At 39.4% G+C, this 17,075-nt stretch overlaps 1 protein-coding gene across 3 annotated transcripts in view; it reads right to left on the bottom strand.

The window, feature by feature from the left end:
• LOC141915405 (uncharacterized protein C05D11.1-like) overlaps positions 1-17,075 on the bottom strand; it is a 184,920-nt gene that overhangs the window by 149,798 nt on the left and 18,047 nt on the right. For all 3 annotated transcript variants that reach the window (XM_074806919.1, XM_074806920.1, XM_074806918.1), the window contains exon 2: positions 16,694-16,776. In XM_074806919.1, coding sequence (XP_074663020.1) covers positions 16,694-16,776 — 83 coding nt within the window. The remainder of the gene's footprint in view (positions 1-16,693; positions 16,777-17,075) is intronic.

The raw sequence follows: 17,075 nt of genomic DNA, 5'->3' as shown, positions 1-17,075 counted from the left end.
ACAAGTTTTAAGGGGGTATGTTTCAGGTCTGGACTTTCATCTCTTTTCTGGTCTGGACTTACATCTATTTCATCGATTTTAGCGTTTTGGGCAGGGCAACCTAGCAGCATTCTACCATTTGGTGCACGGACTTACCGGGGGTCTCTGACGGACGCGCGACCACCCCAGCGAGTCCCCAGAAAGTTGTCGTGCGGCCGTTTTAGACCCCTGGTACGGCCGCACGATAAAATTTCTAGCTCCGCAACCACAGGCCTAGGGTCATTTTTTGATGTTTGCGTATTTGTAAGAGACCCTCCCCTAGGTCCCTGAGAAGTTTCATAGCCCTAGGGCCACTATTAAGGTTAGAAGGTGGGTCATTTTTCAGGTCTCAACTTAGTGCATTTTCGCGTCGCAGATTTGGGCATGGCCTGCCCAGACCCAACGGGCCCCCGCGCGCAGGGTTTAAATTGTTCTGTATGAGCTAGACGACCCCCTTCTAAATACCCGAGAAGTTTTAGAGCCTTAGGGCCAATATCAAGGTTCGAGCTGGTCCCGAGAGTGTGGTCGATCAGACGTCTCAGACCCCAGGTATGGCCGCGCGATAAAATTTCTAGCTCCGCAACCATAGGCCTAGGGTCATTTTTTGATGTTTGCGTATTTGTGGGAGACCCTCCTCTAGGTCCCTAAAATGTTTCAGAGCCCTAGGGCCACTATTAAGGTCGTAGGAGATGTTAGAAGGGCGGTCGTTTTTCAGGTCTCAACTTAGTGCATTTTCACGTCTGATTTTCGCGGTTAGGGGCACGGCCTACCCAGACCCAAAGGACCAACGCACACAGGGTTTTAATAGTTCTGTATCATCTACAGGGCCCCTTCTAAAGACTCAAGAAGTTTCAGAGCCCTAGGGGCCTATATTTAGGGTCGAGTTGGTCCCGAGAATGTGGTCGCGTGGCCGTCACAGATCCAGGTATGGCCGCGTGATAAAGTTTCTAGCTCCACAACCAAGGGCCTAGGGTCATTTATTAATGTTTGGGTATTTGTAAAAGACCCTTTTCTAGGTCCCTGAAAAGTTTCAGGGCCCTGGGGCCAGTATTAAGGTTGTAGGAGATGTTAGAAGGGGGTCGGTTTTCAGGTCTCAACTTAGTGTATTTTGGCGTATATTAGACGCTCATTTTAACATTTTCAGTATGACTCCTTGCAGTAATTAGCAAATAGGTGTCTGCTCGTTGTGATATAAATCCGTCTGCTACGTAAAGTTTCTGCTCAATTTAAAGGATTATAAACGCAATTTGGATTATCTAAAGGACATAAACGGCAAGTACAATTATTCAAGCATCTTATTAGTTAGTTTAGAGACATTCATTCGTGCTCCGACGTTAAAAAAATAGACGTTTTAGTTGGTAACGATGAATACAAATTAATCAATTTTATTAAACAAAAAATCTTTTTCGGTTTACTTTGTTTTTCGATAGATAAGATATTTATGCATGTACCCTGGTAATTTCAACGCGCTATGTACCCTAGAAATATTTTCTAGACATAATACTCAAAATAGACATATTTGCCAGTTTTTGGCACCCGGAGCAGGCCGCAGCTTTTCTAGAGAAACTTAGACCCTAGGTCAAAATTGTTTAGTATAGATAAGATACTTATGCATGTACCCTGGTAATTTCAACGCGCTAGGAGGTACCCTAGAAATATTTTTTTCAGGTGCCCGAAAATTGTTAAAATAGACATATTTGCCAGTTTTTGGCACCCGGAGCAGACCGCAGCTTTTCTAGAGAGACTTAAACCCTAGGTCAAAATTGTTTAGTGTAGATAAGATACTTATGCATGTACCCTGGTAATTTCAACGCGCTAGATACCCTAAAAATATTTTTTTCAGGTGACCAAAAATCGTTAAAATAGACATATTTGCCTGGTTATAAAATTTCCTATTTCTTAGTTATAATGGATTACTACACAAGCGAATCAATGGACTCTGACGAATCTACGGACTCCAACGAATCTATGGACTCCAACGAATCTACGGACTCCGACAAAGTGGATGAATGGAAAGTGGATGAATCAGGAAGATTATCATTATCACTTTGTAAAGGAATGAAGTTTATGCAGCCTATTGTGTTATGTAAAAGAATCGATGAATCAAAACCAAAAGTGGACATATCGGAACAAAAAGTCGTCGAATCAGAACCAAAAGTCGTCGAATTAGAACCAAAAGTGGACGTTCCAGAACAAAAAGTCGTCGAATCAGAACCAAAAGTCCTCGAACCAGAACCAAAAGTGGACGTTCCAGAACAAAGAGTCGTCGAATCAGAACCAAAAGTCGTCGAATCAGAACCAAAAGTCGTCGAAACCAGAACCAAAAGTCGTTGAATCAGAACCAAAAGTGGATATATCGGAACAAGTCGATGAATCAGAGCAAATATTGAATACCCGCTTTAATGATACCACTTTAATCGCAGTGGATGAATCAGAACAAGTCGATGAATCAGAAAAAAAAGAGGACGAAGCACAAAGTAATGCACTTTTTTATCACTTGAATTCAACAGAGAAACCACATTTCACATCATGAATATAATGATGTTTGATTCTTTTCTTTGCTCCATGCAGAATCATTTGATGATGGACTTAGTGACATTGTTCGTTTAAAAAGAAAGAGGAAGAGGACATGATTTGTACGTACTGCCGGACTGAAGTTTCTGCAGCCTATTGTCTTATGTTTAATTTTCATTTTATCCAATAGGTATAACAGATGATTCTCATTCCTCAGATACGTCGGACTCCAATCCCCGGTCGAGAGAAGAGACAAGTTCTCCTGTGCGAAAGAATAAAAAGGTCGTTCAGAAGAGACATAGACAACAAATGCCACCACTATCCGACTCCAGTACCGAGCCGAGAGAAAAAAAAGTGAGAAACGTACCCGACCACTGCAACCACTGGCACCACTGGCACCACTGCCACCTCTGGCACCACCGCCACCGCTGGTACTACAGCCACTGCTGCCAGACTTTGAAACTGTAAAAAAATCGCGCGAGTCTCGTGACTGTCCGGTCATGGGGTGCTCTGATCGAGTTTAACAAATGAGCAGGCACTTGAGAAAAGTACATCTATGGTCGCCATACCGTGCTCGCAATTGGCTGTTAGTATTCATACAATTGAGATGTTGGCCTCAGGAACCCGAGCCTAGACAAACCAACCCAAACTCGATGTAATTGATTTTACTTTTCAGACGAATTATGCCGACGTACATGTCTAAACGCAAAGACGACAAAGGGGCACGAAAACCGAAATCCCGCACCAGCCGTTTTTGCGGTGTAATGTTCGTGCGTGCGGCCCGCCACGAAAAGAGATGTACATTCGGTCAGTTCATGTGTTCTTCAGCTAGCTATTATAATAATGATATGGTCTAATGAATATAATTACACTCCCTAGAACCAGTTCTCGATGACGACGATGAAATGGAGATCGCCGATGTAGATACAGAAATTATTGATGAACAGAAAAACACGATAACAACAACTCCCCAAAAAACACAGCCAGAAGAAACAACTCCCCCAAAAACACAACCAGAAGAAACAACTCCCCCAAAAACACAACCAGAAGAAACAACTCTCCAAAAAACACAGCCAGAAGAAACAACTCCCCCAAAAACACAACCAGAAGAAACAACTCCCCAAAAAACAGCCAGAAGAAACAACTCCCCAAAAAACACAACCAGAAGAAACAACTGCCCAAAAAACACAGCCAGAAGGAACAACTCCCCAGAAAACCGCTATAACGGAAGATCCAACTATGAAAACTTCGAGAAAAACGACGCCAAAGGGCTATCGACCAAAAATAACAACAACTCCGGTGTGCGCTAACATCGACTGACTGGTATCTGGATTCGTCCAGATTTTTTTTCGCACTCGTAGAAGATGGCTGCAAGGCTTCAACTTCGACAGTCTATATGAATACAATGTCGGAATTCTTGACATTTCTCGCAGATGTAAGTACAGTGTAAATTAGGTACTGGCTTATCACTTTTTCTTTAACTGATGCGCCTTTTTCAGAGACCCTTGGAGTCCTTTCAACAACAAATGACCTGCAACTTTTAGAGAAGCTGCTCTCACACTGGAGAAAGTTGCTTAATCGAACTAAAGAAGTCCAGACGGCAAGGAAAAATATCGAAGATGCCGGTATGTAATACTAATTATAACAAATATATTTCAATCATTTCAGAGAATGTCATAACTTAAGATGACTGGCAACAAGTGCTTGGGTCCACATAGCTAGGCATGTAGTAAAGTTCCTAGCTGGTAACGTCAAAACAGTAACAATGTCCCAGTTTACTGCCGTCAGAATTCATACGGTAACTCTTATCTGCAGTCAAAATGCACAACGTGCTGGTGTCGTAAATCACCTTACTGTTGACGACATATCACGTATTCGACCTGTAGAGGGGGAAGATGAGGATGAGGAGCTGTATTATGTAACGGTAAGTAATACTAAATATATTCAAGTTTCAAGTGCCATAATTACTTTATAATTTATGCAGGTGACCGGTGACGCTGAACGAGGCCATAAGACCGTCTCAACTTATGGGGGGGTTATTGTGTACTTGACCGGAAATCTCGGGAGACTTTTGGACTTATACGTGGAGAAAATCCTGCCTCTAGTCGTCCGAAACGTACGACCCCAGAAGCCCCTTTGGGTTAATTTCCAAGGGAATAAATTAAATTAAATGAGCGGGTGAGTATTTTTGAAGTTAGTATGTCTCAGTTTAATGTCTCAATATTAACTGCAATCTGTTCTCTTAAAGTGTCCTGCAACGATTCTGGAAGCAATCTACTGGTACATCAAAACCTGTAACAAACAAACTCATCCGAAAATCGGCTACCACCCTAACGAGAACAGCAAATCCGGATAGCGCAGATACCCTGGCACAACTAATGGCCCACAGAAGGCATACAGCCGATAAGTATTACGTCATTGGTGGAAAAGTCAAACAAACTCAAAGCGTGGCTAGAGAAGTTATGAAATCCTTTGGGACTGGGGACAGTCAGTCGATTGTAAGTTGATCCAGTACACGAAATTGGCCGCAAATTATAATATTCTATCTAACGAATTGTCTTGTTTGCTATTTCAGTCGTCCAAAGTTTTTCGATTTATAAGCGCTAAAAGGAAAGACAATACAGCGTCTGATAAAGCGCCTGGAGATGAGGCAGTAGCTGAAGAACCTGTAAGTTCTTTGTTATTTCACATACATAGTCATCTTTTAAAATGTGTACTTGGTAATAAGATTTGGCTTTCAGTTTTCACTGGACTTAGTCGTTTTTCACGGATTCTTGACTTAGTCAATTTCGCTCAAATCGGTTTTCCTTAAACTAAGCCTACCACAGTTTTGACCATCTCATTTTATCCGCCTGAGATGAAAACGACCTCTCAATGGTTCTGGGCACTGAACCCCTGATAAGGGAGTCACTAGGGGGCGGTTTAGTCGATTTTGGGACCACAGGCCATCTTTTTGTTTATGATACACTTGTTTATGATGACTATGAAAAGGCAAATGTCCTCCTAAATGACTACTTTGCTAGTATTATGACTAACAACAACAATGTTCAATTACCTGATGAACCAACCAATCATAGATTACTCACTGATTATACTATAACACTTAACGACATTAAAAGGCTGTTATATCACTAGACATAACTAAAGCCATAGGCTATGATCAAATTAGTCCACAGTTTCTAAAGCTAGCAGTATATATCCTGGTGCCATATTTACGTTACATCTTTAATACGTCTTTGAAACGGGTACATTCCCGAGTAAATGGAAACTTGCCAATGTCACATCCATCTTCAAAAAAAGGCGATCGAAGCTCTCCTAGTAATTATAGAGCGATATCAATTTTGAGCTGTGTAAATAAAGTATTTGAAAAGATTATATGCACCTTCACTTTCAATCATATTTTAAATGATTTCTCCAAATCAGTCAGGCTTTCTTCCTGGCAATTCAACAGCAACTCAATTGCTCGAGCTATATCATAAGATCCAGGAATCACTTGACTCTCGTGAAGAATATCTAGCAATTTTTATATTGCCAAAGCTTTCGACCGTGTATGGCATACAGGGCTAATCTTTAAACTTAAAACCTAGCATGGTTTCGACGGAATCATTCTTAGAAGGATTTCAAATTATTCATCTGATCGCAAGCAGCGAGTAGTAATAGCAGGGTCCCACGCAAAATGGGCGCATATTTACTCGGGAGTACCCCAAGGCTTAAAATTAGGTCCATTACTATTTTCGCTATTTTTCAATGACATATCCAGGATAACTGTTACCCCTCTTAGACTTTTTGCTGATGACACTTGTATGATCGAATCATCCCGAAATCTGCCTTCTGTACTTCCAGTTATTCAAAACGATTTAGATAGAATCAACCCGAGGTCATCTAAATGGCTAGTTGATTTTAATGCTACTAAAACAAAATATATTATCATCAGTCGACGTCGACAGCCAACCATGCTTTTTCTTCTTTTTTATAATGTTCAAATTGAAGTCAAAAGCCATAAGCACCTGGGTATCATTTACAATTCAGAAGGCTCATGTGATGAAAATATCTCTCTAGATTAAATATGGTCAGACAATTGAAATATAGATTTGATCATAAATAATTAGAAATCATCGACAAATCATATTTGAGGCCTATCTTTGAGTATACTGATACGATTTGGGATGATATTCCTAATGTGTAGGCCATCGAACTAAAATTAAAGGACCAATGGTCAAGTGGCTTGCCAAACTGGTGTGGAGTAAAAAATCCGTCAGGTAATCTGTCACGTAGGCTACCGGGATGCAAAAATTCATTTCATGAAATTTAAACAAGAAAAAAATATATAAAAAGAAATCAATTTAGGTCAGTGTGAACTTTTAATAACTGACTTTTAACGAGGATGAAATCTTCGAAAAATTGATTATGGGCCTTTTGTCTGAACAAATGTTCATAATTTTGATACATCCCTTGAATGACGTAAAAAAAATAAAACTAGTGACACTTGGTGAGAGCCTGGGTTTCATCAGAGATTTTTCATTATCATATACGGACCAATCAGGACAAAAGCTCCCAAGTTCTTCAATTTTGAGGCTAGTGCCGGTTACTGACGCAACAAGGTTTATCTGACATGGTTTTTAATAATATCATGATAGGATTGCTTTAAGTAGCTAACATCTTCACTCAGACAAATCATTGAGGCGCGTGTACTCTATAACTGATACATAGACGCAGTTAACACGAGATTATAAGGCTATATTGCCTATGTACACGAATGTTTTCAACGCGAACGCTCATCCCTGTGCCGCAGTTAACGAAGTAATGCTAATAATCAGGCTCCAAAACGGATTGCCAATGCGAACGTCAATAAAATGACTGCAATACAGGATTCAATCTTACATAAAACAGAATTGGGCTATTTACAAACGATGTATAATTGTGTATCGTCAGCAAACATCATATGATCCAGACCATGCTTTACAATAACATCTGCAAGTGGAGCCGTGTAAGATTGGTCCCAAGACTGAGCCTTGCGGGACACCACATAAAAGATCTGATATAGTGCCTAGTTAACCATCTAAAATAACTTATTGTTTTCGGTTTTTAAGATAGGATTTAAACCTATTCTAACATTCTTACATGGTTCCTTTGACTCTGAAATGGTATTCACGATGACTTACTAAGATATCATGATTAATGGTATCAAAAGCAGCGCTAAGGGCCAAAAGTACCATAACAGCATGATCCCTCTTGTCGAGGGCTTGTAGAATGTCGCTAGTTACACGTAAAAGAGCTGTATCTGCGCTGTGAAATGCTCTGTAAGCAGACTGACCTTTATTGTATAATGAATACAACTATAGATAAGTGCTGGTGTAGCTGCTCAGCTGCAAATCTTTCAATAAGCTTTGAAGCAAAAGGAAGATTCGATCCAGGCCTATAATTTTTCAAAACATCGGGATCTAATTTGGTTTAATATATATATATTTATTGATATAATATTACTATATAATGAGCAGTACTGCTGAGAACCTCGCTTAATTCGTCTTCAGTAAATTCGCATAAAAATGAAAGGTAAGGATTTTTCCTTCGTTACTCCCTTTTATTTCCATGGGATAATTCATACTTCGTAAATCGTAGCCACATCCATGGTCCCTTTCTTAATAAATTGCCCATGGGCAAAGTGGTTTACCTTGAAAGCTAGAGGTTGTTTGGGGTAAGGGCATTGCTTGAAAAATCTTTTTAATTCGTGACTTCAAAGTTCTACAAGTTTAAATATTCTATTTTAATTTTCTTAAAGGATTATTTTATAGTCAGAAGACCAAAGATATACATTTGTTTACGGTCCACACCAAAAATTTCGTAGGGCACAGGTAGGCGCGGCATGGAAACTATTTTATATTTTCAAAGAAATATTTTTCATAATATGAAAAAACATTCAAATAAAATACATATGATGTCACATATCTGAAGGTGGCTGAATGTATGGCCACGGAAGCTAAAATACCGGTGCAGTAAGAAATCGGCGTATTAGATCTTTTAAATCCTGGAATTTACCACTACAATATTCAGACCTCGACCTATACCTATAGTTTGCTGCTAAGTATTTTTAGGTCACAAGAAATTACAATTTATTACACATTCTATCAAACAGAAAACACAGCGCTCATCTTCTGCTGATTAAATGTCAAATGCGCCAGCAAGCAGCGTTACAGTATCACTATAGTAGTGTTTACTGTACGCGCGTGTGTTTGTTTGTGCAACAGTCTAATCTAATGATTTCCGGGCGCACATGGAGGCCTTGTGTAAGTAAATGTTGGCTTACACTTCAATGTCAATCAAATCAATCACCGGATATTAAAATGAAACAATACCTATGGCGGATAATAATTACATTATCACCAGCAATGAGCATTTGAAATTCGCACATATACGGCACCTAGTCTAATGAAAAGTTCGCCATTCTATGGCTTTTCCATAATCATTTTAGTAGCGCCGGAATTCCCAGTAAATTCCAAAAACAGCCAATCACATTCGCACGTAGAGACCACACCTCCCAATCGAGGTCATTGCAATTTTATACGCAAGAGCTAAGAATTTTCCCGCAAAAACAGTTTTTCGTAGAATTTTAACGAAGTTGACCATGTCATCGACGGAGGTTCGCAATGTCTTCAATCGCATCGATTATACGTCGTTTAAGCCGAGAACCAATGAAACAAATGCTCACATAAACTAGGGGTCCAGGGACACCATGCCCACTTGGGAAATGGTTTCAAATGCTCAACAATCTAACAATTTCAATATTCAACGCCCCCTGGTGACCATTTACAAAAACCAACGACCTTGAAACTCACCAAAATCATAGAACATGTCAGCAGCTACGATTTTGAAATTGATTGTGATAACAAATATGCCTCGTTACCAATTTAATATGGATATACTAAGTCATTCTACTATTCAACGCCCCCTGGTGACTATATTCAAAACCCAATGACCTCGAAACTCACCACAATCATAGAACATGTCATGAACTACAACTTTGCAATTGATCATGGTAACAAAATATGCCTAGGTACCAATATAATAAGGAAATACTAAGTTATTCTACTATTCAACGCCCCCTGGTGACCATATAGAAAAACTAATGTCCTTAAAACTCGCAACAATCATAGATGATGTCATGAGCTACAACTTTCTTATTGATTGTGGTTACAGAATATGCATAGGTACGAATATAATAAAGAAATGCTAAGATATTGTATTATTCAACGCCCCCTGGTGGCCATATACGAAATCCAATTACCTTGAAACTCACCACAATGATAGAACACGTTATGAGCTACAACTTTCTAATTGATTGTGGTAGCAAAATACGCTTAGGTATCAATATAATGTGGAAAAACTTTTTCCCACTTACGAATGAGTACTGGTGACACCAAGATGGCCGCCAATTGCCTAATAATTGGCTGATGAAAAATACCTGTCTCAGGTATAAAACATCCCTTTCCAAAGAATACCCATCACAAATTGCAATGAGAAATGGTAAACCAGTAGGAAGCTATAGGACTCAGAATTCGGGCAAAAATTAACATTTTTGGGAACTAAAAAGGTCATAGGACGGCCATTTTGAGTCCGACCGACCCAATTTTTGTTTCATTGATGGGCCCTGGGGGGATTCATATATACCCGAAAGATCAAGGTAATTGATCGAAGCGTCTTCAAAATTTCCCTCAAAAAGTTTAAAAATGTGTAAAAAGTGCTGATTTTGGCGAACAACAATGGCTGCCAGTCAGCCATCTTGATTCTGACAGGGCCAGTTTTTGGGCTGAAGATGTGTCTAGGGTAGATACACGTGTAACCCAAATATCAAGACGTTACCTTGAAGCGTCTTCAAAACTTCCCAAAATAACTGGATTCCGTCTACGGACGGATGGACGGACACAGACGACGGACGAAAAGTGAACGCAATAGCCCGCTGGGACTAAAGTCCCAAGTGGGCTAAACGTACCGCGATTTTACATGAATTAGCTCAACGCCAACTCCATATCGCTGACGAAGGTAAACCAAAAACAATTGAAAATGTGACACGTAATAAGTATCCCATTGTTCAGCCTGCCAGCAGTGATTGGTGAGCTTATCAATGACTCGTCAGTCATTGGCACTGAGCGTGCCTTAGCCACCCGATATATTTTGGTGCCAGTTAAGTCTAAAAAAATGAATGGCTGTGGCATCAGGGATGAAAACAGAGGCATTTAAAAAACACGGAAAAATTTGAAATAAAAGTATTAGGCTAACCACTGCTGGCTAAGCAAGCAGTCTCGAAAAGGTAATTACAGTAATATTAATTCTCAATATTTTTTCTTATGTTTGGTGATTTCTTCCAACTTATCATTGCCAAGTCTCATACAAAAGTAGTAGCTGAATGAAAGTACAGCTAGTAAGGCTGAACCTGATAACCCAAATTAAGTGCTAGCATGGAACTTATGACTACTTTGATTCTATTTCGGTGTGAATAAAGGTTCAACCGTCATAGTATACTGTACTCAGCATTACTACGATTGGGTGCCATATTTCTACAATCTCTACAAGGAAGGAGTCTTGGAGTGTCTTTCGTTCCCGGGTAGGCATCCTCGCTTGCCAGGAGACCAGTATCGCTCCCACCTGCCCCCTGGCCTCACGACGCGCGATTTCATTACCGGCGTTTTAGCGAATGACGTCATATATCAACACGCGACAATACTTCCGTTTTCGCTACGTGTTCGCTGATTGGTCCATTTACCGGGAAATTCCATAGATGCCAAATGTCATTTGTAACAAGCGCTGTGATTGGGGCGACCTGATTCTGGTCGGCTAGTAACGACTCGTGAGGTCAAGCGGTTCGGAGAACAGCTTTAGTGTAGTGGGTTTGAATCCCTTGACAGGTGAAGATGCCGGGTAGGGGACGGGGTAAAACCTGGTTTACTTTCTCTGTCTACTTGCTGGAGACTACTATCTGCAATGTATTGCATGTTTTGATTTGTCTGGCTTATGAGAGTCGAACAACGTTTTCCCATACACAGGCTTGGCTTTAGTACTAGATGAATAGATGAAGGCTAGGCACTGCACATTGTGGATTGACTGGAACTCTAAACTCACAAAATTAAACGAGTCAACAAGAAAGATCCAATAATTTGACGTTTGTCTAATTATATTATTTAACAGCTTAAAATAATACTTAACACATTCTACAAGAGAACACAAAAGAAATCAGTTCTTACATTACATCAGAATCAATAGTTCGCTTAACTCGGGCTTGAATTCTGGTTCCATTGCTTTATATTCTAATGAAATTCACTAGCATACCTTAGAATATTGCTTAGCTTAAGATAAAAAATTTGGTACCAGGAAAACGGGGAAGTAAAGTGGGTATACTGTACATCCCGAATTGACTTATTTCTCTCTGGTTGAATCAAGTTATTACTGAAATAGCATTCAAATAGCCATTTTGTTTTTAAAAATTGTGTCGTTCAGCTATCCTGCTGCAAATTTCGCAGTTCAAGTTAACTAGTGCCATCTGATTTCTCAGTATCTCAAATTTGCACATTCTTAGCCCGAGTCTAAAAATAGAAAAATAGTGCATTTAAAGTAGGAAATAAAAGAATAGTGGCTAATACACCCTGGAGATATAGCCTATGGGGTGGGCCTAGTTTGAAAGCACTAAGGTCCGAGGGAACAGCACTTTGTAAATAAATACTGAAATCAAACTTACAAAACACCCAATACTTGAGATGATGTACTTGACAAGAAGTGTGTCCAGCTGAGCAAATCAACTTTGTCTATGACTCCTCCTTTTATAGATACCGTAGTAGTCTAAAAATAAGAATCGGTACATTTTTCTAACAGTTGGTATGTCATTTAAAAAAAAAAAAACCTATTATTATCACAACACAGCAAATAAATTACAGTTGTTGAATGGTTTGCCCGATTTAGATTAATTGGTTGACGCAAATTAGTATGACCTATAAGTAGGGGCCTACTGCATGTCATTGGCGTCAATCCATTCCATTCCACGGTGAATTAAAAAGAAATTTAGTTAGATCCCTTTTGTCCAAAAGCTGCATCATTTATATAACTAGCTGTCAAATTTAATTTACCTCCTTCAGAGAATACTATAGTCCGTCGCCCATCAACGTGTTGACAAAAGAAAAGTTGCTTATAATCCTGATTTATACATGAACGATACGTCTTGCAAAAGTAAACCATATTCTTGGAATATTGAGCATAGTGTTTAAGTTGGCTTGCACGGTTTGTGAATGGGTTTTCCTCATCATGCTGCCTGTATGCATTAAAAATCCGGATTCCAAGCGAATCAATTTGTCCAACAAGTGGCCCTCTAGAAGTATACTCCACACATACTGCCCATGCATGTCTCTGTAACCGAAGGTGGAGACTAAAAGACGGTTCAAGACTCGGCAGCGGACACCGGCCCGGAAATTATTTCAAAACGTGTATTGTCGGTACCTAGCACGATTTCGGCGTTTTTCGGGAATTCCCTGATATTTCGGCGTTTTTCGGAAATTCCCTGAAATTTCAGCGTTTTTATTTCAGCGATTCAGCGTTTCAGTGTTTCAGCTTTTTCAGCGAAGTTCAGGAACCGCGTAGCCTATGCTTTGTTGGATGAATTGAAGCATGTGACCGCAGCTTCTAAATATAGATTTCCCGCACAGCGCACACACGGAAATATCAAAATAAAGATTGCTTTTTTTCAAAATTATATATGAATGATAAAAATCACCTTTTTTCACCGCGGTGCTTCGGCAGAATTTCAGAGGGGGATCCATGCCTCAAGTAGTTAGAAGCCTATCTCCGCTTGAACCAAGAAATTTTCCCAGAAATTTTTATGAAAATCCGTCAAATGAAACGATCTCAACACACATTACATCATAGAACTTATGAGTTCTACGATAAGATGTAATAATCACACGACTCATCGTCCCTAGAACCCCAACGAAGGAATCTAAGACTGAAATCCTTTCCACTCCCTGCGTCACCTTTACGCGAATACGCTGTCGACTTAGTATCATAATCAAAAGAATATACGTGGTATTTGGATTTCCCCAATGACTCAAAAAGACATCTTCCGTACAACGATGCTGAACGATTTCATTTATTACATACACTGTGTATGAAAATAAAATAAAGTTTGTTAGATAATTTCAACAGATTTGTTCATTTAGCCAATCAGCGTGCATTTAAAAATATTCAGCCCGGGCGCACTTGGCGGCGGAGGCTTTCTCTAAGACACTTCACAGAGATTCATACGCTGAATAAATAGGTCGCCCCAATATTTCGTCTATCTATTATAAGACCAATCGCGGCGCTTAGACGATGGCTTCGTTCATTGTCGTCTGAAACCTAAAGCAGGTTTGGAAAGTTCAGAGACAAGAAGAGTTGCTCTAAATTGCGTATCGTAGTTTATTTCCAACTTGGAACTCCAAGAGATGTATGCTTGCTTTCAGCTAAGACATATATTCTTTGACTACTAAACTACTATACTACTACAGTGTTTTATTTTCGGCTATAATTATATGTACAAGAATAATTGATGAGTGCAAAACTAACAAAGGTTGTCAGGTGACGAGACATGACAAGTTTTTCATAGGTGCAACAGATAGAACAGTTTGAGCAGGACAGAGTCATGGTGAGACAAAGACAATGAATGAGGTGAGACAGACAGATAAATAACAGGCTAATTAATAATTCACAGGCAAATAGCAACAAACTGTACACTAAGAAAATATGAAATTTACATTATAGTATATTAATGATTTTTTTTTACATTCACATGTTGAACATGCGCAATTTTACCTTCAATAATCATAGTCGGGCCTATCCAACCAATGTTTGGTTCCGATGTGCCTATTAGATGCGTGTTCCTTGATCAAAGGTGCCTTGACATGTATCACATTTACATTTACACGTCTGACGTGTACATGTTACAGGACAAAAACCACCATGTTATAGGATAACAAGAGGCCCATGGGCCTTGAAGCATTTGTAGATTATACTGTGGTATTAAGTGGTTATAATGTTTTACATCTGCCGGCAAATCTTCTATGACGATGTTGATTGGGAGGACCACAGACTTTAAGGTCTATTTGTCTAGTACGATTTTATTTCTGAAAATGAATTTATTTTCTGCCGAACGATTTAGCCTAGGCTAATTGTACTGTTAAACCTCATTAATACGATTCTGTTAAAAAGACGAAACTAGTTTATTCTGATGTTTTCCATCATGTCCCAGCCAAGATATTTATATCAATAAAGATTTGGATACAAAAACCCATTTTTACGCATGAACTGTTAGGCCCCACTGAATAATGAAAACAAAAACAGAACGATTTTTCTGAATGCAATTGCAAGACCCTCTGATCTTAGAGCTCCAAGCTCTGATGCATGTACCTATGCAAGACGTTGCAGAGAGCGATGCCGGCGTTGGTGTCACTGAGGCCGATGATTGTTTGTTTGGCTTTACGTACGTCGTTTGGATCTTGGTTTCCCAAGACTATTCCTATTGGATTGTTCATTTAACCTCACGACAGTACGGTCTTTGAAGTGTTGCCCGCACACTGTTCGCAGCCAGCAGGACTCGAACCCACTTGTCACTCAGCATTGATAGTGGATTCAACAGCAGCACGCCTTATCTCACTGAGCTACCGAGGCCGCTCGATTCAATTCCAAAAAACTACAGCAGCGGCAAATAACCATCGCAATATTGCAATTTATGACAAACAACACGTAAATTCAATCACTGTTGTTTAACGCATGGAAAAGATAATAAAAGGTAATTTTTCCCAGCGCGCATTACAAAGCGAATCTCTGCCGAGCGTATAAGAAGGTCCTACCGCCTTATGAGTGCGCAGTCAACTGATTGATGATACAACATGGTTGTTCTCGGCGTTCTTAACAATGATACTTTCCTCCAATAAACAACTCTGGTAAAATTGAATAAAATGATCTATCTTTATTGGTGATATCGTATCATGGTGGTAGCCTACCGTTTACCGTTTGATGTTTCGTGTCATCATGAAATGGTTTTAACTTTAGTAAAGGCGTTCCCGCACGATCACATACAGGTTTCAGTCACGAGTAGGCTGCCATTCCACTGCTCTAGAAATACCTATTCTGACGCTGAGAATTAATCCCAAATAATCCCATGGATACTGATAGTTGGAATAACAGTGATATCCAAACACTGTGATATTTATAAACCGGAGGTACATAATTTTATGTTTTTCTATTCAGAAGAGGCTGTTCCCCATTCTTTACTGCCAATGTCAATGCGGACATATCGCTACGCGATTGTTTTACCCGCTCTCATCTACCAGATAATGAACGAGAAAAATGCGATCGAATAACTTTTTGGACCAATAAATCAGAAATCTGGCGACGCTATGTTGTGGTGAATAATTGAAACATTTTTTTTAGTCATTTTCAGCTGTTTCTAATGTTTTACGTGAACGGAGTGACAATTTGAAGTTACTATGAAAATGAGAAGAGTCGGCGCTATTTTTTCGTACTACTATTTTCGATCCATTTTACTAGCATTGGCATGACGTCATAGACGTCAACCAATGCTAAAAATCACTCGCGGTGAAAAGACTGCAATTTTTGTTAATTTTTAGAATTGCATAAACACGAATCATTAATCAAGCTTATGACTTGGGGCAAAACTTTTGTCAGAAGATTTTAAGATGATAATGCGTGTTTGAAATTTATTTCAGTGCAAAGTCATTGCAATATACAGCACATAAGGAGTTGCCGCTAATTATGTGACAAGAATGAGAAAAATATGTAATAATACAAAGCAATAGCAATAGGGTTTTCTGCGAATAAAAGCATAGTGATTACCACTTTCAGATCCTAAAAGTTACTTTTCTTGTAAACATTGAGCTTCTACTCGTGCTGAACACAGAGATAGGGACAATTTGATTAGCTCTCACATTCTAGGACTGATGCACAAAAACTCACTTTAAATATCCTCAGCAACCATTCAGCCTAAAGCCACTAACAAATGATGGTTAACTGCTTTTTTACCATTTGTAATTTCAAAAAAATAGTTGAGAGTCCAAAGAGTGGCTGCTACCTATAATCACTGAAGACAAGCCAAGCACACGTAGCATAGCGATAGCTGCTTGCTTACCTTGAAAGGGTAGTCTTCACTTCCCAAGAATATTAGATGTTCCAATGTATGAGGTAAACCATCATCATCATGGGCTTCCGTAGCTAAAAGACATAATATGACCAATTCCATCTATCATAAAGTGAGAAATGTTATGCAAGAAAACATGGCATGCGGTTTGAGGGCCTTCCCCCAGAAGTTTGATATAATAGCATATTCATTAGCCCTCTGAGCAAATTTCAATTCTAACATGAAATACATGGCAACATTGTGCCAATTGTCCTTACTGGTTCCAAATCGGACCGTGCCTGCTCGACACGAGCCAAATTTGGACCACACACTTGGTAAAATTATTCTGTGTGAATGTTAACTGCTATGTGACTCTCACCTCACAACAAATCCA

Source organism: Tubulanus polymorphus, chromosome 1 (assembly GCF_964204645.1).
Source record: "Tubulanus polymorphus chromosome 1, tnTubPoly1.2, whole genome shotgun sequence".
Lineage (NCBI taxonomy): Eukaryota > Metazoa > Nemertea > Palaeonemertea > Tubulaniformes > Tubulanidae > Tubulanus > Tubulanus polymorphus.
This window is presented reverse-complemented; position numbering and strand designations above follow the sequence as displayed.